The sequence below is a fragment of the Apteryx mantelli genome, chromosome 2, assembly GCF_036417845.1.
Source record: "Apteryx mantelli isolate bAptMan1 chromosome 2, bAptMan1.hap1, whole genome shotgun sequence".
Classification (NCBI taxonomy): domain Eukaryota; kingdom Metazoa; phylum Chordata; class Aves; order Apterygiformes; family Apterygidae; genus Apteryx; species Apteryx mantelli.
Genome location: NC_089979.1, coordinates 117195986 through 117218692, shown reverse-complemented (window position 1 = coordinate 117218692; position 22707 = coordinate 117195986). Strand labels below are relative to the sequence as shown.

Sequence of the window (22707 nt, the reverse complement as noted above, 5' to 3'; positions counted from 1 at the left end):
CCTCATTATTTGCCAGCAGGGTCATAGTTGATGCTCGGGAAGGAGATCATCTTTAAGAAACCTCCTCTTTCGCTCTCTCTTTTTACGTTCAGTGGGACTTAAATCTCCCAAATCTGTGAGGAGACACCAGTTAGAAGCACAGATATGTGAAATGCTACTCCAAAGGATCATCTCAGCCTTCCCAAATCTCCTAAATTACTTCTGGAGCCTAAGACTCCAGTCTAGGGAAAAAACAATTTCTCTATGCTCTCCAGGCCGTTTTCACCCAGTGTCTTCACCGCCCCAGGCAGGAAATCGAGTGCACAGAACTGACATATGCTTTGCTTTCACTCACTTCACTCAATACTTTCCTCACAGTGAGCGTGAGACATGCCTCATATGTGATATGGTGACTTAATCCAGAAAGTGATGATCCTTTAAAGAGAGAAGGCAAGGTTTCTTTAGTTAGTTCTTCAATACAGTTCTGACACATGATTATTAAAAAGGAGGAGGGGAAAGAAGCAGTCTGAAGAACAGGCAGAACAGGTAGGGACACTTGTGGTATAAAAATGAGAAGTTCCTTATTTCGCTAATGCATTCTGAATTATCAGATTCATCCAGGTCTCCCTTTTTATCTCAAGTATTCCTATTTCTGTTTACCTACCTTAAATACTGTCAATCAAATGCTAAAATTTACTTTTGTTTGTAAATATATATCATCCCTTTGATTTATGAATTTATGATGGAAGTGAAAAGAGAACTGAAGTCATGGAAAATGTTTTGCCGACCCAGGGATTCCATTTCTTTTTTGTTCATAAGACAATGATGCAAGACTTAGGCAAAGATAAATCTTTACAAACATTGGTTTTGCAAGTTTGCTTTCTCCAGCTAAAATATCTGAAGCAAAGAGATCAATAATTTATATGTTGTTATGTATGTACCAAATTCTACCCTCAGAGGAACTTTGGACACAATTTGTCCTATATATGACAAATTTTCCAAGACATTTTAAGTGCTTCTTCTTTGATAACTCCCTGTGCTGTCTCCTCTAATTACTTAGGGTACAGCTCTCGGAAGTACAGCATTACGTTATTCAAATATGGAATTATATTAGTAACAAGGTTTTTGTTTCTTTCCATATGAACTACAGTGTGTTGGAAGTAGTCGTATACATTTCACTGCTATTGCTTGAGAAGAAAATGCGCATGAATATCCACTACCTCTAGTGTTTGTTCCAAAGTTCAATTTTAGCATTAATTACTTCCATCGTTAAATGACTTCAAGTAACCATAGCACCTGAATCATCATATAGTCATGGCAACCTTCCACTCATTCCTTGGAAATAAGTACTGCCAAAGCAAATGGGCGTTCTGGCAGTAGCTGAAGGAGTTAAGAATTACGGCTTCATTTGTGTCATTCATAGCCATACCATCAAGCTCATGTGTTCTCTATTTTAATCACTGATTTAATTGTTTGATACTGTAAAACTGTAATTTTATCATCTTAGTCCTGTTTCTGCTTCACTGTGTTGTAAGCCTATGATTGTACACTTCTGCGCATACCCTCTCTCTCCCTGCCTGCCTTTATCCCTGTGTTTCAAGTTCTTCACAGTGGCTTGAAAATTTGGAGGAAACAACCCTGGAGTGCTTGGGAGCAGAATTCACTGGGAACCCCCCAGGCTAATTCTGTTGATTCCTCTCTTCCCATGTTGTGCTGACCAGGCAAAAAGCTATGGAGATGACTGAAAAAGCCACATAGAGGTTTTTTTTTTTCTTATCTAGACACTGCCAGTTGACATGTGATGTACATAGAAGCATTAGATTTTGACTCTCTCTGGTGAAATTAAAAAAAAGATGCCAGCTTTATGTTAAATTGCAGTTCTGTAATAGAAGCTAACTGCCTTTCCTGCAAAAAATAGATAGCTGATACTATAATGAGGCATTGAGAGTAAAGAGCACTTTATTGTAGCAGATCAGTTAAAGATTGATCAGTTAAAGCAAGCTGTCAGTAAATATGTGGTTGTATAATTTCATATGGTAAATACTGCATTCTTGACAGTGTTCAGCAAAGGGAGTGTGTCTTGTTTCAGGCCAACCGTTTGTAAATCCTGATGGGACCCCGGCAATATACAATCCTCCCAGTGGCCAGCAGACAATGAGGAGCCAGATGGTCGGACAGTCCCAGCAACAGCCTTCATCCCAACAGCCTCAGCAGGTTCAGCAGCCACAGCAGCAAATTGCAAGTCACCTGGTCACACAGGTAGGTGTCGTGGCCATTGAAAAGGGAGAGGAAGCTCTCGCTGATACTCAGGATGACCTGAGAGGAGGGAAGGAAGCAGCTAAACAAAAATGTCAGGATGTTCTTCCTTTCTTTTGAAACAAATGTGTCCCACAATCGCTGATATTTTCAACATGGATGAAGCAGAGGGAGAGGAAAAATTTATTTCATCCAAGGGATGCTTTCGTTTTGAAAGGAACTGTTAAGGTGGTTAGTGTAGGACAACAATAATCTTTAAACTTCTTTTGCAAAAAAATTGCCACGTAAGTGAAAGCTGAAGTGTTCCTTTTCAGACTAGTGCACTCTGTAATTCTGTAGAAAGTGCTGAGATTGGAGGAGTGGTAGTACATATATCTTTACTGATTCTTTGCTGACCACCTTTCCAAGACTTTGAAAATAAAAGCATACAAATATTCATTCTCTCTCCTTTCAAATGATTAATTACTTTTCATATTTCTTCTATTTTTATCGATGTGTAGGTTTATATTATACTGATATAATAGGAACACTCTTGGTAAATTTGAACCCTAATGCTAGTAGACCATTAGCAATTCTGTCCTTCTGATTTTCTAAAATTTGACACTACCATTCTCATTATGCAATTCTCCTGTTTCAGTAGAAAGTTGTTTCATGCAATGTAAATACAGGTTGCAAGAATACTTGAACAAAACGGACCTGGAGATTTTCATTACCACCATCCCTGAGGTTAACTACTGAACACTGTTTCTTGAGTGTAACTTCTGCCAAGCTGAGGGCAGAATTCGAACCTGTTAATGGTAATGTAGGAGGGGAGGAGAGGGAATTTGAACTGTAACCTTTCGCAGCAGTTTACTGCTTAAGGGATCTTTGAGGATCCTTGAGAACTCTAATTGTTCAGTGGCTCTGGCCAATCTTACTTCCTTGGATATCTCCTGACATGGTGTGAACTGTCAGGGTCCTTTCCGTGTCCCTTTTGCAGGCAGTGTGGTTGAGTTCAAAGACCATCAGGTACAACACAGGGCCCTACAAACTCTTCCATTTTGAGTTACATCAGGCCAAAGAAGTACTGTTGGGTAGCCCACTCTCAGAGCACACTTGCATCAAGAGGAAGACCCAAGGTCCTCTGCCTACACCCAAGCTGACTGGACATGACTCAACTCTGGTCAAGAAGCTTTGTAGGCACAGTCGTAGAGGGGAATGGCACAGTAGTTTGGGCACTGTGCCACAATGCTTCAACTCTCTGGCTCCTGGGCTGGACATGGCACGTGGCCAGCCATGACAGCATGTGGGCAGAAGAATTTGGATCTGTTTCAAATTTCAATTTGTAGCTTGTCTCCCTGCTCTGAGAGTGATCTGCAGACCAAAGGCAACTACTCCAGCAAGAATCTTACATCCTATCTACAAGCAGAGCAGTCAAGCTCTACTGTATATTTTGTGGGAGGTTATAATTTGGCACAATTTCATCCCAGATTACCCTGACAGTAAACTGTTTAAATTCAGTGAAGTTACTTTGATTTTACTGGGTTTGGACTAATGTTTATGGCTGTCGTTTCTTGATTTGGTCTCAGCAGGATTTAGAAGAAAAAGGTAGTACCAAACCTGTTTAACACTCAAGCAAATGAGACTAAAATGAAAGGAATAGTAAAGATATTCCAAGGTAATAATGCTGTAGAAAATCTTTTTTTCACTTAGATAAACATCTTCTCCAAGCTGACAGGCCTGTATCTGTTGTTAGTTTGCAGTCTGTTCATTGTTAATCTTTTTAGCTATTATGTTCTGCCAAAGCAGCTTTACAATCATTATTCCTTTGCCTATGACAAACTCAAAGTTGTCAGTCGTTATGAGCAAAATTCAAATACACACTTATACAATGCTCTTCTCCCATTTTATCTCTGTAAATTAAATGTAAAATCATGTTTTGACTTTGCTTGACATCAGTAATAATAAGGTGTAGCTGTGGCTTTATTTTAGTCTATCAGACATCCAAATATATGAATATTGGCAAAAAATCTGTAATAAAGAATTGTATGGCATAAAGCTGAAATGAAGACTAAAATCACAGTAACCAACTTCTAGTATTCTGGCTGGTAATGAGTCACCTGCATTTTCAGAGCAGTGTTTGAGGCCATTGTTCTCAATAACAGAGCTTGTTGTTGTTTTTGTTGTTATCTTTCTCTGAGTGGGTTGTATTTATTGTCTTTCATTGTATTTATTTTGCAGCCTGTTCAGGCAATGCAGCCATCTTCTCAGTCAGTCCAATATCCAGCAGTTTCTTATCCTCCCCAGCATCTCCTGCCAGTCTCTCCAACGCAGCAGTTTTCTGTGGTACTAAAGATTTTTTTTTTCTTTCCTTGAGGTGGAAGAGGGGTGTGGGAGGTAGAGCCTGTGCATGCTGGGGGAGCCTCTGAAGAGGACGGCAAGGGGCATTTCACGTGAAAGGCCCATCCAAATCCCCTTTGCCTTTACACTTCTGGTACTGACAAGCATTTTGTAAGAATATTCGCCCTGATTCTAGTCATCTCACTGGGATGATGGAAGTTAGGAGCAGGGCTCTTGATCTGGGTAGTGGAGCCTCCAGAAGACATTTTATTGTGTTTAGGATAGGAGGCTGTGTCTCTCCACTTCCTATCCAGGGAACATAAACTTGTGCATGTGAGATTTGAATATCCCCCTTTTCTGCCCACAAACACTGGAAAAGAGACCTCTAGAAATCATTATTTTATTTTACTTTATTTTATTTTCTTTGTATACTAAATCCACTGCCTGGATTTATTCCCTGCTCATACCAGAGCACTTGGAAAACAGAACACTGGTGAAACAGCTGCAGGTGTGATACACCATGCATCATGACAAAGTACTAATGGACATGTATAATAAAAATAAATAGAGTACACTTCTGGAGTCTGAATGTGGCATGATGCTTATAGAGATGAGATTATACAGTTGTAAAATGAAGCTGACATTTTAAGAGGCACTACATGATTTTTTTGTTGTTGTTGTTATTTTCTGTCTTGCTGTGGTAATTTTGTTCATGACTGATTTTCTCAAGGTAGAGATGTCACCTAGTCATAGTAAGAGATGGAAACGAAGCTGGATGTGTCCTTGCAGCTAAAATAGTATTAATACCTGATAGATGAGCAGAGCCATTGAAGGGACAAGAAAATATGTTCTGTGCAGAGCAAAAGTTTTCTATCTCAGTGCTAACTCTATTGAAAAGTATCTTGCAGACATCTCAGGTTGTTCTAGTGATAGTCAGAGCTAGGCTAATGCTTTTTAGTAGCTGATTTAATAATGAAACCTCACCTCCTTTATGAAACTGTTGTTCAATGTTATTCACTTTTATTCACTGTTGCTCACTTTCGTCAAGTATTGAATTACTATCTTTTATGTACATTACATTCTACACACAATGTATAACCTGTAGTGTTTAAAAGCTCTTAGTTCCTATTAGGCAAATTCAGTGACATTTCAGGCTCAATGAAGTTTCTCACTGAGCTTGTTTGCAGTCATTTGCCATCCAGGCAAGGAACATGCTAAGAGATCAGACAACTTTATGTGCCTAAATATGGGTGTGGGGTGATGCTAAAGTTAATAACTACACTTTCTTATACTACCTGAAGATCTAGCCATGGGTGTTTAAAATGTTTGCCCATGGTATCTGTTTGCAGAACAGAAAAGCAAGTCTCTGTGGAGCAAAAGTTTACAGCCTTGCTCTCCACAAAGCATTCATTTTTTTTCTATTTTAAGTTTCCTGTGCTAGAATAGTTTTGGAGAATGAATACAACAGTTGTCCATGAAGTAAAACAGTTGTCAAGACAATAAAAGAGGTTCCTTTAAAAAAATAACATGGCTAAGTGAAAAGGGTTTTATAGTGTTTATTCGCTGTCCATGAGGGAGTGTAAGGAAGGGACTGTAGCCTGCATGTTAACACACAGTTCTTGCTGAATAGAATACATTTTGATATTGAGTATTTAAGTCTTATAATACAGGCACAAATGAGAGGCATAGAACCACATTTGGAAACCTTTTCAAGTAGAATAGACCTGAGAGAGTTGATTTGTATGTGTCTTATTGCAAGACTGGACAAATATCCTTGTATCCTTGTATCATTACCAACATGTAGTGAGACTTAGATCCATTGACTTAATTTGGTATGCTCATCCTACCAGAGATTTTTTTTTTGCCCTCCAGTCAAATAAAGTACCTGTTTCTTACCACCACTGAATAAAAAGCCTTGAAATATCAGCTGGAGGCTTAGCTTATTTACCTTCTCTATATTTTCAACCTGGGATTTTCAAAACAGTCCAAAAAGAAAAAGGACTGCACCTGAATCCTGCTGAATTCCTCTTAGGATCATTTTGAAACACAGGTGAAATTACCAGCATGTCTTTGACTGAGGCATCCTGTGTTTAGGAGAGGAGGTATTCACTTATTTTCATGGCCTTTATATTTAAAATGTCTTCTTTTGAAAGCTATGAAGTTCACCTGTCATTTGGGGAAAAAAAGAAAAAAGGGGGAGGGAGGGTAAGAGCCAAAATAATGGGCTCTTGTGCCAAGTGATGCCATTCACCTTAAATCTAGAAGTCTTCGTCAAAGCATTTGTAGTGATTTTTGCTTTTAATTGTCTCCATTTTTGTAGCTATCCTTGCATAATATGGCAGTTATCTGAGCTGGGTTTGTTCATTTTTCCCTGTCTCTCATGCTCTGTTTGAACCTATTTTGTTTTGCTAATTTGTGTAAGTGTCTGCTATAGGCATCATGTTTATTGTCTTCTACTGACTTTTGCCCTGCAGCGAGATGACATGACAACACAATTTAACCAGATGAGCTTAAGTCGTCAATCATCGGGAGACAACCCTGAATCGCCTCCTGGTCCTATCTACCCATCACCGATTTTGCAGCAGCCGGCCCAGCAGCCAGGTTACATCGTGGCCTCACCAAGCCAGCAGCTCCCCGCAGGCGGTTTCACAGGCTCGGGGCCACCGGTGTCCCAGCAAGTGCTGCAGCCTCCGCCGCCGCCCCAGGGCTACGTGCAGCAGCCACCACCCGCTCAGGTAGGCAAAACCTCCTTCCATGCTGCCAGTTTGCCAGCTGGCTCGCTAGACCATGAAAAAGAAAATACAAAAAATACTCTGAATTCTAGAACTTTTTTTTTCCTGGGTAAAAGCTTAGCAGATTTTTAGGCAGCAGGAAACTTGCAAAGCTTCTAGCATTTCCTGGGTTTCAGCAATTCTTTCCCTATCCCCAAACCATTTTCTGAACATATGTTTATACTGCAGTTCACATCTGCACATGAATATGAAGGAGGAGGGTGAGCAAATATCTGGAGTCCTTTTTCCCTGTATATATACCAAAAGAGCAACATACACATCAGTGCAGGTAGCCATTAATCATATTTAATTGACTTGAACATGTGAGATGTCACAGATCAGTAATTTTTACTGTCTTCCTGAAGACTGATTATGTTTTACTGTTCACTACCAAACATCTCTGCTTATCTCCTGGGTACCTTTACAGAATATTGAAAGTGATTACTGTCAAGAAGTAAAATGCACAGATGACTTCCTGGCCCATTTTCAAGGTATACACTTTAAAAGGCCAAATTTCTTTATCTAATTATAGATAACTTCATTTAAACTCTACTCTTAAATGGTATTAATAGTATTTTTCCTGTTTTCATTTTATTCTTTAGAAGAAAACTTTTGAAAAATAAAGTAAAAAAAATTCTCATGGATTTTTTTAATGTAAAATTAATTTAAACCCTACTGTTTTTTCCTTGCCACTTCTTATTGAAAATCTGCAATTGTCTTTGTTACAGTGACTGTGTATTGCCACAGTAATGAAGAATTTGTACTGTTGTAATGTTTTATCTGACCTGGAAATCCAGTGCCTCACTAATTAACAATAAAAGAAATCTGAAGAATACTGTATGTTCACACCCCATAGAGCACTATGACACCCATTGTTTCTGTATTTAGAAATTATGCAGCCATTTTTCTGAGAGAAGGCTTGCAAAAGATAATTTTAAAAGGGGTAAAATTCAGCATAATGTAGTGGATTTTTTATTAATAATATTGCTCGAAATACTTTTTGCTGTTTGCCACCTGTAGAAATTGTTGTGAATTTTGAAAGAGAAAATGACCTGAAAAGCAGCAGTTCCCCTTTTCTTCCCCTGCATGCCATTTTCCTGTCCAGAATATATTATCTCACCGGGTAAGTAGAGAGCTGTCCAGCGTTCTTTGCTTATATATAACCCTGGCTGCCCTACATGTTTTCAAGCATCATTTAATCAAACCCCATGACACTTCTAGTGAACCGGATAAATATGAGCACCTCCATTTTGCAAGCTGTCATTGCAGCAAGCGAAGTGACATGCTCACAGCCATGCGGGCTACAATTTACTGTGGGAGCTAACAGGGCTGCAGTCCTTAGTGCTGCCTAGCACAGCCTGCGTGCTCCTTGTCACAGGGCTGCGCAACTTCACCTCTCCTCTCTGAGCTGAGATCAGGTTTGCATCCTTGCCTAGAAGTCTGCATTAGAGCTCCTCGGTTGTTTTTGTGGATCCTACTTGTTTGCATTTGCGTAGCAGTGCCTGCCTGCGTGTGGCTGTGCATTTATAATCCTGGAGTAGAGTGGTTGGTTTCACCCGTGTGAAAGAGCAAGGTTTCACACATAGTATAGCTTAAATGGTACTTTGTGAAATTGGTCTCCCTTGTTAATATTTGCTTTGTTGTTAATGGAGAGATAGGGAAACTTCTCAAGAGGACAAATGATGAGGTGATGCCTTTTCACATGTGTATTCATAGGCTGGCACAGGACCAATGCCATACTACAGGTGTTTTTTAATGGCCACAGTCCCCGCTGTCTCTCTGTCGGTACCCATGTAGGCTACATTTGTGGGGTTTTGTCCTACATCATAACAGAAGAAAGTGGAAAGTTCCTGGGGGGGGAAACATTTTGGGGGCTTGCAGCAATCTTAGTAATTTCCTTGTGGAATCATTTGTCCTCTGGATAGGTAGAAAGGTGAGAAATTCTCTTTCAAAGCACTCAGCTTCTCCTGCATCCATTACACTGCGCAGACCATTCATCTCCAGTTTGTCACTATTCCAAAAAATCAGTCTTGTCCTCATCCCAGATATCTGTGTGGAAGAGGGAGTCGGGGGGGCAGTCCCTGTTGCCCTTGTACATATACCGTGAAAGAGCAGCGGCCTTAGTCTGTTGCGGGGGCGAGCTCTTTGTGTCTGCATATGCATACACAGATCTGATCTACCTTTCAAGTTTTAATTCATTCTCTTCAGCCCTAGAATGCAGCACAGTAGTCTGGATACTGCTTGTCGCACATGCACCACAAACAGAGTCTCTCTCCTATAAAAAGATAAGCAAAGCATTGGGAAATCGGAGTTCCTCTGTTCTGACTTCCTGGACTAGCCTTAACAATTCATCCTGTTTACTATGCAGGGCACCTGGACCCTGACTCCCTGTATTGCCAGCAGCAAAACCTAGCCATAGCACTGGTTATTAGGCAATCTGAATCCCTTGTTACTCTTTGGAGATTAGATGCAACAGTAGGCAGCTCTTGGATGCCAAAGGAGGTGGTTTGAGGGAGGCTAAAAGAAAAAACAATAAAGATGTTAATGCATGCAGAATACTATATGATGTAATAATCAATGCAATGCAATCAATGTAAAAGCACTCTTGTATCTTAAAAGTTGCTGTTGAATTTATACCAGTGCAAAAGAGGTTTGACTAATGGCTAACTAGTTCCCATAAATGCATTGCTGACAAGGTTCTTGTAGTTTGGCTCTGGGGCTCTGTGTGCTATAGGAAAATATCAGAGCAATAAAAATTTGGGAAGAGGCCCTGTGAGTATGAACATTTCCTTTGGGAGGTGAAAGAAGGAGAAAGAAGAGCACTGCAAACCTGCCAACCCAAAGGTACTGCATTAAATTATTAACTCTTGTATTAAAGTTCAATTAAATATAGTTCTACAGCTGCTCTCCAAGATTCCCTCTCCCACTCTGTATCAAAAGCAGAAACAGGCTGATTTTAAAGTGATGTGGCTAAGAAGTGGTGAGAGGACCCCTTTTCTTTTCTTTTCTTTTCTTTTCTTTTCTTTTCTTTTCTTTTCTTTTCTTATTCTTCCGCTTTCCTCACAGCAGTTCCCCAACTTAACAACAGATTGATGATTTAATAACCTGAAAATAAAGATCCATCTTTGTTCAGCCAGTTGGCAAAATAAAATAAAAGACAAACAAACAAAAAACTATGGTCCAAGTTTGCTGAAAGGGATTTTAGCAGCACATTCCTATTTGCTTTCTGTATCATAAATAGCAAACGTACATCTTGCCCAGCTGCTCAATTTTCTTCTCTTTCTTATGGCTCTTCTGTAGTACTCATGGGCCTAAAGCACTTCCATAAAGGTCCAGATTTGTTGCTGGCAACATTCTCTCACCAGTGCTTGACTGAAGGCCAAATGGTTGCTTTTGCCTCCTCACGAGAAGAAACGAGAAAACTGAAAGTACTGTGTAAATGGGAAAGCATACGCACCCTTAAAAGTTACTTTCATGTATGACTCATTCTTTGTGGAAGCTGTGCTGGCAAAATGGCGTCCAGAAACAAGACTGCATAAATTCTTTGAGAGGCTGGGAAAATAATATATGTGTTGAGGGATTTTTCAGCTGAAATAATTTTGTGTCTTCATTGACTTCAGCTGGTTCTTTGCAGAACCCTTCCGAAGAGTCCATAGCTACGATAAGACAAAATCTTTATTCGTAGTGTGTCTTCTGTAGGAGATTTGTTATGAATGAGGTTGGGGAGTCCATTTGGAGGTGGAAATCCTGCATTTACATGGATCTTTCCTTGGTGATCTCAACATTATATTGAAGGACATGCCTGCAGATCTTGTGTGCAGGCCGCTATTTTTTTTTAATTGTTACAGAGGATTGGGGTGGTGGGGAAGACTGAAGTAAGGCTGAGCCCAGACCATGAGGATCCTGGGAAGAAATGGTGTCTCAATTTGTCTATATATCATTGTAGATTCTGTTATCTTCATTGTCTATTATGCAACTGTAGCTGCCGTTAACAATAGTGATAGCCTCACTGATAATCTAGATGAAGGTACTAATGCAAACCTGACTGGATTTGTCAACAACATTAAGGGAAGGTAGAATACCACTGTCATGACAGAATCAAGCTGTAAATTGATAGGGAAATATGTTAGGAAAGTAAAATGAGTCTGAAAGATGGGTGAAATCCTATTCCTACTGTGAGGAAATAAGCAACATACCTACAAACTTAAGGGAAGCTCGTGGAGAGCAGCCTGAGGGAGACACTAGCTAATAATGGATTTCGACTGTGTGTGGACAGAAAGTAACTAAAAACGGATGCTGTATTGAGTCTTTGCTCATTATCTAGAGACAAAACATGTAAAAGGAGAAAAAAGTAATGCCAGTTCACACCATTTCATAAGTGTCTCAGAAGTGATGTCCCCAGCTCTGTTATAGTTTAAGATAAATAAAATGCTGTATATGAGAGAAAAACATAGAGGTGCATTGGAGCGCTCAGCCTACAAAGAGGAGATTCATCTTCAAAATAAGAATATCCAAGGGGAAAGAGTCATCTGTCAAATATTTTCAGGGTAATTATTAAAAAGGGGCCATTTTTGACCCTGTCAAAGATTAAGATCAAGAAGTAATGTATTTAGCCTAAAGGCGGTGGCATATAGGTATGATCTCAGAAGGGCATTTTTGTTAGTATAACCATACAGCTATGTTGGCATGCTTGTTAGTGCAGTGCAAAATTCCCAGTTCTGTAAATAAGATATGTTACATTAGCAAAAGATCCTAGGTTAGACTGTACATTCACATGGGAAAGCAATTCAAATATAATTTGGCATTTCAGTAGGCTGCTACAGAAATGTATTGTTTTTTGTTGAAGAGCACGTAAGCAAAGGTATTAGTAACTAAAACAGATGTAATGAGAAACTAAAAAATTCAAGAGGGTCAGAGCAGATGATGTAAGCAATACTTGTTATCTCTGATCCTTCTAATTCCACTGTTCACTAAAGTAATATCATACAAGGCAAATAGCACGTTTCAGCTACTGAAGTAGAGATGTACTCAAGATAAATGAAAATAGATCCTTCCCGAACCCTCAGCCACCAAAGATCTATTTTATCCATGTCTATATTTTACACCAAGCCATTCTTTTAATGTCTGATCTCTTAAAAAAATCTCCTCTTTGAAAGTCATGTGTGCATGATTACTAGCAAATTCATCCATTAATCATTCTAAATTAAATTAATTTCTACCTAATACTCCTACTGCTAAAGACATTTTTCAGGCTGATAGATTGCACCCTGATAAGCTACTAATGGGGTATATAACAAATATATTATGTTCCAGTGAATTTAGAAGATGAGAGAAAGAGAGAAAACCCCGTGACTAAGTCTAGATAAAGTATCAATCTGTGTGATGAAAATAGGTAAACACTTGTTTAAAAATTATTCTGAAAGTTTCAATGTACGTGTGTGTTTTTGAGCTAAACTTGTTTGACTACAAACCTCAGTTCAAAACCTATGCTCTTTAGGCTATGTTTTAAAGTTTATGCATACAGACTCTTTCCACAAGAAATAATTCATATTGTTCTCATATGCTTATGTATTTTCAAACATTTACGGGCTTGTCTAGCAAGGAAAACAAGGAAGTTGAGGGTAAATCAAATAAATTTAAATCCGCTAAGTGAGATTAAGCTGCAGCCAGAAGAAATTAGAGTCGTCCCACAGGGGTTTAATATTCTTTAATTTGTAGATTGTAATAGAAAATAAAGAATACTTGAGAGAGAGTCTAATCTGTTCCCTTGCTCCAAGACAGGATCAGCTATTTGCATTGACTTTACTTAGGCTGAACCCTCTCACCTCTTTTAGGTCTCCTATTGTAGAGTCGCGTTGGTAGGAGACCCAGTCACAGTCAGGTTTACACGGCATCAGTTTATCTCACTAAATTTACCTGATCCCTCTTTTACATTACTATGATATTTAAACCATAATTTTACACCCTAAATTTCTGAGTAAACTTTCTTAACACCTGGAGACTTTTCTCTCCAGAGAACAAATATTTATCATGCTTTTTGTCTGTTTTATACAAGGCATTTTGCTTTTGTTACCATAGTCTATAACAAAGCAAGTGATTCAAGAGTAGGCTGTAGATGTTAGGTGTCCCTTGGTATTGTCTGGAAGGGGATAGCTTACAACATTTTCTGATCAAAATGCTCTTGTCTTTCTGCTGTTTGTTTGAATCTAGCTGATACTATCTGGAGGAAAAAAAAAAAAACTATGTGATTTGCATTGATTCAAGAGGAAATGAATAGGCCTTGAAGAATAAATGGGTATTCAACCTCTTGATTGATAGTTGATGTTGACTGACAGTTCTCAGTCTGTGTGGGGTTTTCTCTTCATGGGCATCACCTAATCCAGTTTTGTTGATTCTGATTCTTCATTCCTCACCATTATCCATTCAGTAGTCTTCTGCTTATCCAAATCACCTTCCATACTGTCTTCTCACCTAGTTTTTCACATCCATACCTACCTGATATCACCTCTAGGAGAATTTCTGATGTTTGTCATGATGTCCTACTTGTATACAAATGGATGCAGTTACCTTTAATTCACTAAGACTTTCCTTTGTGAGTAATCAAATTGAACAAAAGAATTTTATGTGATTTTGTGCATATGTCTAAGTAGGCTAAGTGCTACACATGAAGAAAATAGTTGTTGTATGATTTATAAAGAAATGCTGACTGATTTGGGACCTGCTGACAGGTTGTGAGAAGAACAACATTCTTTAAAAACGTTATTTCAAATCTGTGTCCCTCTAGAGTTTGCTGATACCATATGCTGCCAAACTGTATCAGCTGCCTGCAGAATCACTGCAGCTGAAAATGAAAAATTTTGAGTGCTTTGAACTTGCTAAGGGTCAGCTAAAAACTATTTAGCTCAAATGTCTCAGTAATGGTGATACAGCATGTATAGCAAAAATCTCTAGCTTCAGTCATCCTCAAACTTCCACGTTCACCTATGTGATAAGGTGATGTAGTACACACTGTTCTATAATAATAATAATAAAAATAATAGGAAAGAAAAGCTCAGCTAGCAAAACTTGTTGACTCAATGTCTTACCCTCAGTTCCTGCAAGACGACGACTGTGATTGTTTTTAGAACCTCAATATATTCATGCCAAGAGTGAGAGTCTTTACAGGGAAATGTTCATGTAAGGATGTAGCGGTAAAACAAGGTGGGAATTTAGCGGTAGTTTTTTACAGGTATATAGGCATTTGCATTCCATCTTTCCCTCTCTCTCACCCGTACATAGTTTGACTCCAGGCCACTCTGTGCCATAACCATGCTGCCCCAGGGGGCCATCTGTGCTTGGTGTGAATTTGGGGTACTGACAGCCTAGCAAAACTGCAACCAAGCAGCAGTACCTGAAAAGACACAATCCAAATCTCTGCTTTTGATTATTGTTACTGCTAAGATGCTTTACTTCCTTTTTTTTTTTAATTTACTCCTACTACTCCCCTTTTTTTTTTTTTTTTTTTGGTAAATCTTTGGGTTTTAGAGTGTGTAGTTAGTTGATGTTCTCTGTCTTCACAGATGCCAGTGTATTATTACACATCTGGTCAGTACCCTACCTCAACAACTCAGCAGTACAGACCCATTGCCTCAGTTCAGTACAATGTACAGCGGAGTCAACAAATACCACAGACTGCACAGCAAGCAGGTATTTCCATCTGTTACTCATTTCTTCAGCTGCTCACATTGCCTTTGCTGATGAAGCCTATTGGTTGTATTTTAATTTTGAGCTTGAACAGTAAAGGAGAAAGTTAGTTGCTTTTTTGATCTAAAATATGTTGAAAATTACAAACCAACAAACCCTGTGCTTGGAGATGTCAAGCTATGGAAAAATGGAGATTATGTTCTTCACCACTATTGTTTTGTGCACAGTGCAGTGTCCTCACAGTGTCAATACTCCAAATGTTAGGTCATGTAGAGAACCAGGAGACAACTAGTGTGAGCCCTCATATGTCACGTTAAAGCCAACAGTTGCAATTTGTCCTTCATCATGTGAACTCCCTAAACATTTGTAAACCAAGAAATCAGTCGTGGAAACATTTTGATTTTACACAGTTGAACCGTTAGCAGTGATGCAGAACCAGTTGGTACTGCCTTTACCTTGGTGATGCTCCACCATCTCCTGCTCTGTCTGTGTTAGTGTTGGCGAACGCAGTGAGCGGGGAGGTGGTCGGTGCGGCCCCCGGCTGGACTAGCTCCCTGCAGCGATGGGCGGCTGGAAGGGGGGCCGTTACACTGTAAGAGAGTGAGTAGCAGGTCTCACAGTGAACCGGTCTCTTTTCCTGCTGTGTCATGTCACTCTTAATTAACGCAGAGTAAGTGGGGCATAGGCAGAGTTGGACCAATGCATGCTGGGGCAGGGAAGGGGTTGTCCTTGTGAGAGGGTCCTCGCATTTCAAATGAATAAACAGCTTTTCCGGTTTGGGAGATTTCTGTTTGTTTAAATCGTTGATTGTCTGTTTCTTTAGTACACGCCTTTCCTCGTACTGTGTCTCAGACAGATAGATAATAACTCTAAGAGGAGGGGTTGTTTCCCCGTAGGGTTTACAATTACAAACATGCCAGGTCAGCTAAAGCTTTCGTCTTTCAGTCAGTTATTGCTGGGCTTGACAGAAACTCTTTTGAATGGAAAAGCAGGTTCTCTGCAAAGGCATTGATATGTAAGTCTTTTAAGATGCAAGTCAAGAGCACAGACGTGAGACATGAACAAGACTTACAAGGTCGTCCAGCCCATCACCCTGTCTCTGTAATGTGACTGCTGGCAATTTTGTTCATGCTCTCTCAGGCACTCAGGGAAACAAAGACACAGCAAACACAGCTATAACCGAGCAACTGATTACTTTTTTTTTTTTTATAAGCTATTCTGTGTTCTAATAAAATTGGTGTTGCTTTGGTCAGTATCAACGGTGGCTAACTGTGTCTGATTTCATAACTTCGGATTTATACATTCCTGAGAGAGAGAGGGAGAGAGATGAAGTATTGCACAAAGGTCATCTGTCTCTTCTAATTTCTCCTGTCTGACAGTCTGGTACCATATTTATTATCTGTATATAGTGGATCTTTGAACCTAAGTGCAAATCAAATTATATGACATTATCTGGGTCTACTGTGTTGTTATAAAACCATATTTATCAGTTTAATGGTACATCCATAATGTGGAAATTATGATAAATAAAGTACACAAGAGACATCTTGAAATACTTAAGCAATGTTTCTGGAGAAAAATCAGCTATTTGATCTTGAAGAAATCCTGGTTTTAAAGATGTATTGTAGCACAGTAGCCATTGCATTTGAGTACAGACAACACAGAGATACAAATACTAATTTTGTTTCTATGTTTCTTGCATCCTTTTTCTTACATGTCTAGAAAATGTGAGTCAAGGAATTTGTCTAAAATCTCTAGAGCATCAGTCTTTTCTTGAAATTTGTTCTTTCAGCTGCCTTCTCAGTTGGAAACATTATTGTTATCTCTTATTTAAAAATGAAAACATTGTGACTACAGTTTAGACTTCCTGCTGTGGTGATTTTAAGTGTTTAGCTATTCTCAGATCTTAAGACTTGACTAAGAACAAATTCTTCAAGCTGGCTCGTCATTGTGGACTCAGATGCATCTTTCTAGATAATCATTTCTATGGGTGTGTAGTAGGTGTGCCAAGAAGATACAGGAAAAGCTTGGAATTTTCTACAGATCTATTCTTTAAGTGAGGTAGCTTACGGGGGAAATCATGAGGGTAAACTCCCTAGCTTGGTGGCCTTGTAGATTCGGTAGGATGGAAACCCCAGTCCCCACATCCCACGTAAACGTGGCTGTTGTTGGGGCAGGGAAGGCGGGTGGCCTATCACAGCCCCACAGGTCCAGGGAGAATTACTGTAGCGCATGTGCAGCAAAGTGCTTCCTCTGCTCCCATAACTCCTTGGTTTTGCCCTTAGTTCCTTAAATAGCCAAAAGCTCTGGAGATTGGTATCACACTGAATCTTCAGGCAGGCCCAGGGCAGAAAGACAGATGCTGGGAAGTTGAAACTCTCTCCTGGAATTAATATGACTTTGGCTCACTGAGGCTCCGTTCCCATAAAATCAGGGATGAAATTTTCATCCTATGTTTTGAGGGTTTTTTTCTCTTGATTTCTGCTAGTAAGCACAGACCTTATAATTTTGACTGGAGTCTATGAAGGTAAACCTAAATATCTGCAGAAATACTGTTTTAGCTGAAACAATACAGATTTCTGTCATATTATTAACTTCAGTGTCTAAAAGTGCTTCTGGGGCAAGAATTAGAAAGTGTCAGGAGTACCTTGTATCTATTAGTGGTTTAAGTGATATTCATGCTCAGAATCTGTCATTAAAAGGATACGGACTGATTATTCTAATTGGGTATGTTCCACTGTATCCCTTGGCATTTGGAAAGTAGCCAGCTTTCTAAAATGTCATATAATTTATGTTAAAATAAAAAAAGAAAGTATAGGAAAGCATATTATTTATGCTACAGATTTACTGCAAGAGGTTCACTGAATGCACCGAGACTCTGAAGAAATGAATTATTCAGTCAGCAGTGTCAGCCTGGTTTCAGGTGTTTTAGTGTCCTGTGTTGGTGCATCTGTTTTTCTTTCCTTCACACATTCCCAACAGCCTCCCACAATGCATATGCTCTGCATGAGCCTCATGGCATCAGCCCACCTGCAAAATCAGCATCTCTTTGGGCTCCCTTTTTCTAGCATGCTCTCAGCTCCCTCCCATGTCCTCTCACTGAGCAGGAGACAGCATTTTGGCATTGCTGTTGATTGCCTAGCGGCAGGCTAAACAGAGCAAGTAACTGTTAGCTCGTACTTCAGCCTTCTGACTGTGCAGGAAATTAACTGGGGTGCATCTCTCCTCTTTCAAGCTACTGATTTGCGCAAAACTTTAGAAACATCACATCTTTGCAGCTTCCATCTCTCCATCAGACTTGACAGAAATTAGACAACGAGCTCAGAAAGTTATTTTGAGGTTGGGTTATTTGAGGAAATCTGGCAATGTAATCACACAAATCTTTCCTTCAGAAACCAGGCTAAAAAATCTCTCTTAAACCTTTTTAGAAATTTGTATATAATTGGAAAATAGCAATGAAAAGGTCAGTATTTCAGACTACAGTTTCCCTTCCAATGCAGACTTGGGTATCAAGCTTCAGAGTAGCACATAAGCAGGGTGTGCATGAGCCATGGATAACTAGGGACAAGAAAATAAAGACATAAAGGAGAATAGCAACAGCAGAATAGAGTGCAGCCAAGAATATTGGGAATGGGAACAGGGAACAGATGTGAATGAGAGAGATGAAAAGGTGATTTCTGAAATTGTTTCCCTGAAGACCCAGCAACACTTACTGCCGCTTCTGAGAGACAGCGGCTGCAGCAGAGGCAGGCCCATGGGAGCAGAGGCTGTGTGCCTACCCGCAGAATAGCTAATGCAGCAGGATGAAGGGGGAGGCAGCACAAGCCTTAAGCTCGGAAAATGTTTTATTAAAATAAGAAAGTTTGCCTGCTTGGTGGAGTTTTTGGAAGCTTTCAGAGCTGCAACAAGGAGTTCAGACCTTGGAGTTTTCCCACTTTGGGCTGCAGAGGTCAAAGTTTGATCTAATGCCAGCAATTTGTTTCCATTTTTCTTAGAAAAGGTTTCTTCATGAGTGGAACGTTATTGATGACTTTTACAGCAAACAGCTAAAGTAAAATGTCAGTACAGCATCTGTAATGGCTAAGGGAGTCTGTAGTCTCTCATGGTTCTGGAAAGAGAGCAATATTAAGTTAAAATGGCTCCAGGCAGAAAAAAAGATGAGCTCACCTAAAATGAGATTAGTCTCTGACAGCAATAAATCATTTGGAGAGAAGGATGGGAGCTTTTTGTGTGTTTGTTTATTTTTAAGAGTGCTGCCTTGTACGAGAAGAGAATGTGAGTGACCCATATCTGGCAGAAGCCTGTTACAGAGAAGGTTGTCCCTGAAGATTTTACAGAAACATTTGCCATTTGAATTGTTTTCGTTTATATTCAGAACCAAGCCAAAATGTGATATCTGATGGAGTGGTAGCACAGTCAACCCACAGAAATACTTTTGTTTCACTCAGAGACTTATCATTGTTGCTCTTCTTTATGTCCCTTCTTCTGCACTGGTCTTGTGTCTGATCCTGTGTAATGCAGAGGTTTTTGAAGTGTTGCCTTTGACTGAGTGGGGCCAGGGTCAAGACGATAGCTATCGCCCAGGGCATGCAGAGCACATTTCAGGTGAATTTGTAGGACATTTTCAGATGACTGTTCTCAAAAATGATACACTCGTTTTCCAAACTGTTTGGGTGTGTTGTTATTATTCATTTCTGCACATTATAGCAGATGATACATAAAATACTGTGGAATGCCTGCTTCCATAACCACACAAAATTAAATATGATTTCTCTATTCTTGTCTAACAATACTCTATAAATTGCACCTCTAACATAATCAGTGAGTGTTTTATTCTTTGGTAGTTATCTCTATGTTGGTAGTTTGAAAGCTTTTGATCCTAGTTATTGTGCTTCAATGGAAAAAAATAAATGTATTGATGATAAATCAGTAATGATTTGTATTTTACCACAATAGAAGAAATGGAGTATTTTATATCTGTGTGTCTGTATTTATTTTCATAATAAGAGTGCTGTGCTTAGAGGATTTTTAAGTGCTTCCTAAACATGAGCTGGATAAGTACATGAGTATTGGTTTGGGATATGTAACTGCTCTTATTGCCATTCACAGATGAAGAAAGTGTAACAAACTACGTGATTTTTCTACTTTGATTCATTACTGTATGTCTGTTTCACATGTTCCAGATAATTTCAGAGTGCAACAGAAATTTTATGGATAAAATAATGTTTAGATTCCTCTTTGGACTATAGTTCTAAAAGGCAGTTAGCTTGGTTTATCATACAGTTCTAAGAAAAAAAGTAACTAAGTTTTGTGGCATGTGTTTTACATCAGTAATGAAGATAATCTTTTGAGAAAATTAAACCTAAGACCTATAGTGTTTAGCTGGAATATCTTCCAGGCACAAGTTTGCACTATAATATCTCCGGAGAGATTAAGATGGTACTGGGCATAACTGGATGGCCTGCAATTTCTGCAGTGAATGTAATGATTTTAGGATTTCTCGTACATTTGAGAACCAGCATGTGTTGCTTTTATGGTTTGTTTCAGTGTTCAGATAGCGTTGGAATGCTCAGATTGCTTAGGAAATCTCTACTTTTTTCTAAAAGCAGAACAGTTGATTGTGTACAGTAGCACCTTTGTCAAAAGGATGTAGTTACGTGAGGCAAGTATTTATCTGAACACTGGATTTAATGAGTCCATTCATGATAAGTGTACATGGATATTCCATAAACAGCAAATGTTTGTCTCAGAGGAAGGGTGATTTTTCTGATGGAATACTTTATTATTTGCTTTTACAGCTTCCAGTAAGGAAAAAGAGGTAATTGTCTCTTTAATGCATCTCTGAAACAGATTTTAAGCAAAGACAAAATGTACCTTAATAGAGCACATAAATTTGTTTAAGTAGGAATCAGAGTCAAATTGACAATGAAATACTGAATTTTTGCTTAGTTTAATCATTTAGGTGTCAGCATAATTGACGAGTGTTATCTTCAAATCTCTTTCATCCTCTTTGCCTGCTGAAAGCATTTGTCACTATAAGCTGATATTGAGAGGAAAAAAGATTGGGGGAAGGGAAGTATGCAGCATTAAAAAAATTGGTTTGTTATCATGATCATTATAGAACCTTATAAAGAAAGAATGCGGCTTTCTACCTTCATTAGCAGCCTGACAAGATCTCCTGGTCCATGATAGATTTATTTGCATAATTCCATTTATATTTTTTGTGCTTACATAAACAAAAACACTTTCAATTTTGTAAGTATCTAATTATCTAAAGAAATTAATTCTCCAGCAGTAATTGCCAACTGCACTATTGAAACAATTTTGAACTTAAGGTGCCCATCTATGCTTGATAATCAGAATCATAAATGATGTTTTTTCCAGCAGATACTGCTTCTCCTTAAACACCCCAGGAGGTCTGTCTCTTATTTTTATGATATCTTGAAAGAAACAGAATGGACAGAGCCTACTGTTTTAGACACCTAAGTGTAGTGCTGCATTCATTAGTATTGATGTAAGACTTTAAAACTTCACAGCATTTTATGAAATGGTAGGGCTGGATCAAAAAAGAGTTTGTAGCAATTGGACTAGGAGAACTAAGTCCAAAACTGTGATCCTGATGGGATCTACACATATGTTATCAGTTTTTGTTCAAGTATTTTATGTTTAAGCTGCCCAGAAACTTAAAACTGTCTTTCTACCTGTGCCTACAAATGCTTCCATTTTAACAACACTGAATATCTCAGACTAAGACCATCTGTAATCCAAAACTAAGCACTCCTCCTGCTAGCTGCCTTAGAGATTTGTTCTGACAGGCGTGTTATGGAAATGTCTATAGCAAACCTGGGGGATGGACTTCAGGCTTGTCCTGCTTTTTCTTAAATTGCAACTGGAAGAAAAGAAGGAACCCTCCTTTTTTCACTTAATTTTATGATTTGGTTCCAGTTTGGACATTCCCATGATAAGAGAAGCTTGAGTGCTTTGAGCCAAGAGGGTCTTATCCCGTGTTGTTCACTGCCTGAGAAATGATCACCAGGCTCTCTGCTTTTCAGGAATATCTTCTCTCATTCTTACTGTGCTTCCTTGAGCTCAATCCTGAAGGAATTCAGAATTGACTGAGCCAAAAAGAAGGGGCAAAAGCAAGAAATTGGCTTAGTTCTGATGATATTTGGTATGTTCTTTTTTTGCATGTTACAGGCTTTCTGTATAGTATCTCACTATTTTATATAATGTGTGATTAAGATTAGCTCCAAGATCCATGCATCTCCTCAGGGTTTCCTATCAGCCCACCAGCGGGCAGTTTCCTGCCTCATGTTTTGCTCTTTGTGGATTTTGTTCCCCTATGACTGTAGGAGGAGTCGCTGATTCACTCAGATGTTTGAATTTCACTCCAAGAGCCAAGCATCCAGAAGGCACAGAAAGGCTTGGTATTATGGCAATTAGTCCTTTTGTAGAATTAGACCTCAAGCAGTAGACTTTGCAGGGCTCTAGTGAACAGCAGCAGGAGGCTAATAAAAGGAATATTGTATTCAAGACTTTTCAGCCAGTCCCTGGGAGAGCCAGGACTGGAGCTTAAAAGTTTTGAAATTCCTGGTCTTAAAAACACTAAATCATATTGTACTGCACCAATACTCAACAAATGTTCAGCTTTACAGAATATCTGTAATTTAAATTAATAGCAGAATTAGTACCACTGCAT

At 39.1% G+C, this 22707-nt stretch overlaps 1 protein-coding gene across 13 annotated transcripts in view; it reads left to right on the top strand.

Moving 5' to 3' along the window:
* The window catches only part of ARPP21 (cAMP regulated phosphoprotein 21), a 146144-nt gene that overhangs the window by 90457 nt on the left and 32980 nt on the right, over positions 1 to 22707 (top strand). For 9 of the 13 annotated variants that reach the window (XR_010883446.1, XM_067291300.1, XM_067291304.1 and 6 more), the window contains 4 exons: positions 2069 to 2238; positions 4456 to 4560; positions 7029 to 7289; positions 14885 to 15011. Coding sequence is in view for 11 of the 13 variants with exons in the window: in XM_067291300.1 (XP_067147401.1) it covers positions 2069 to 2238; positions 4456 to 4560; positions 7029 to 7289; positions 14885 to 15011 (663 nt within the window). In the remaining 2 variants the exon portion in view is untranslated. Of the gene's footprint in view, positions 1 to 2068; positions 2239 to 4455; positions 4561 to 7028; positions 7290 to 7752; positions 7817 to 14884; positions 15012 to 22360; positions 22414 to 22707 lie in introns of those variants that run through there. The other 4 variants (XR_010883445.1, XM_067291308.1, XM_067291306.1 and 1 more) reach the window with 2 other exon arrangements.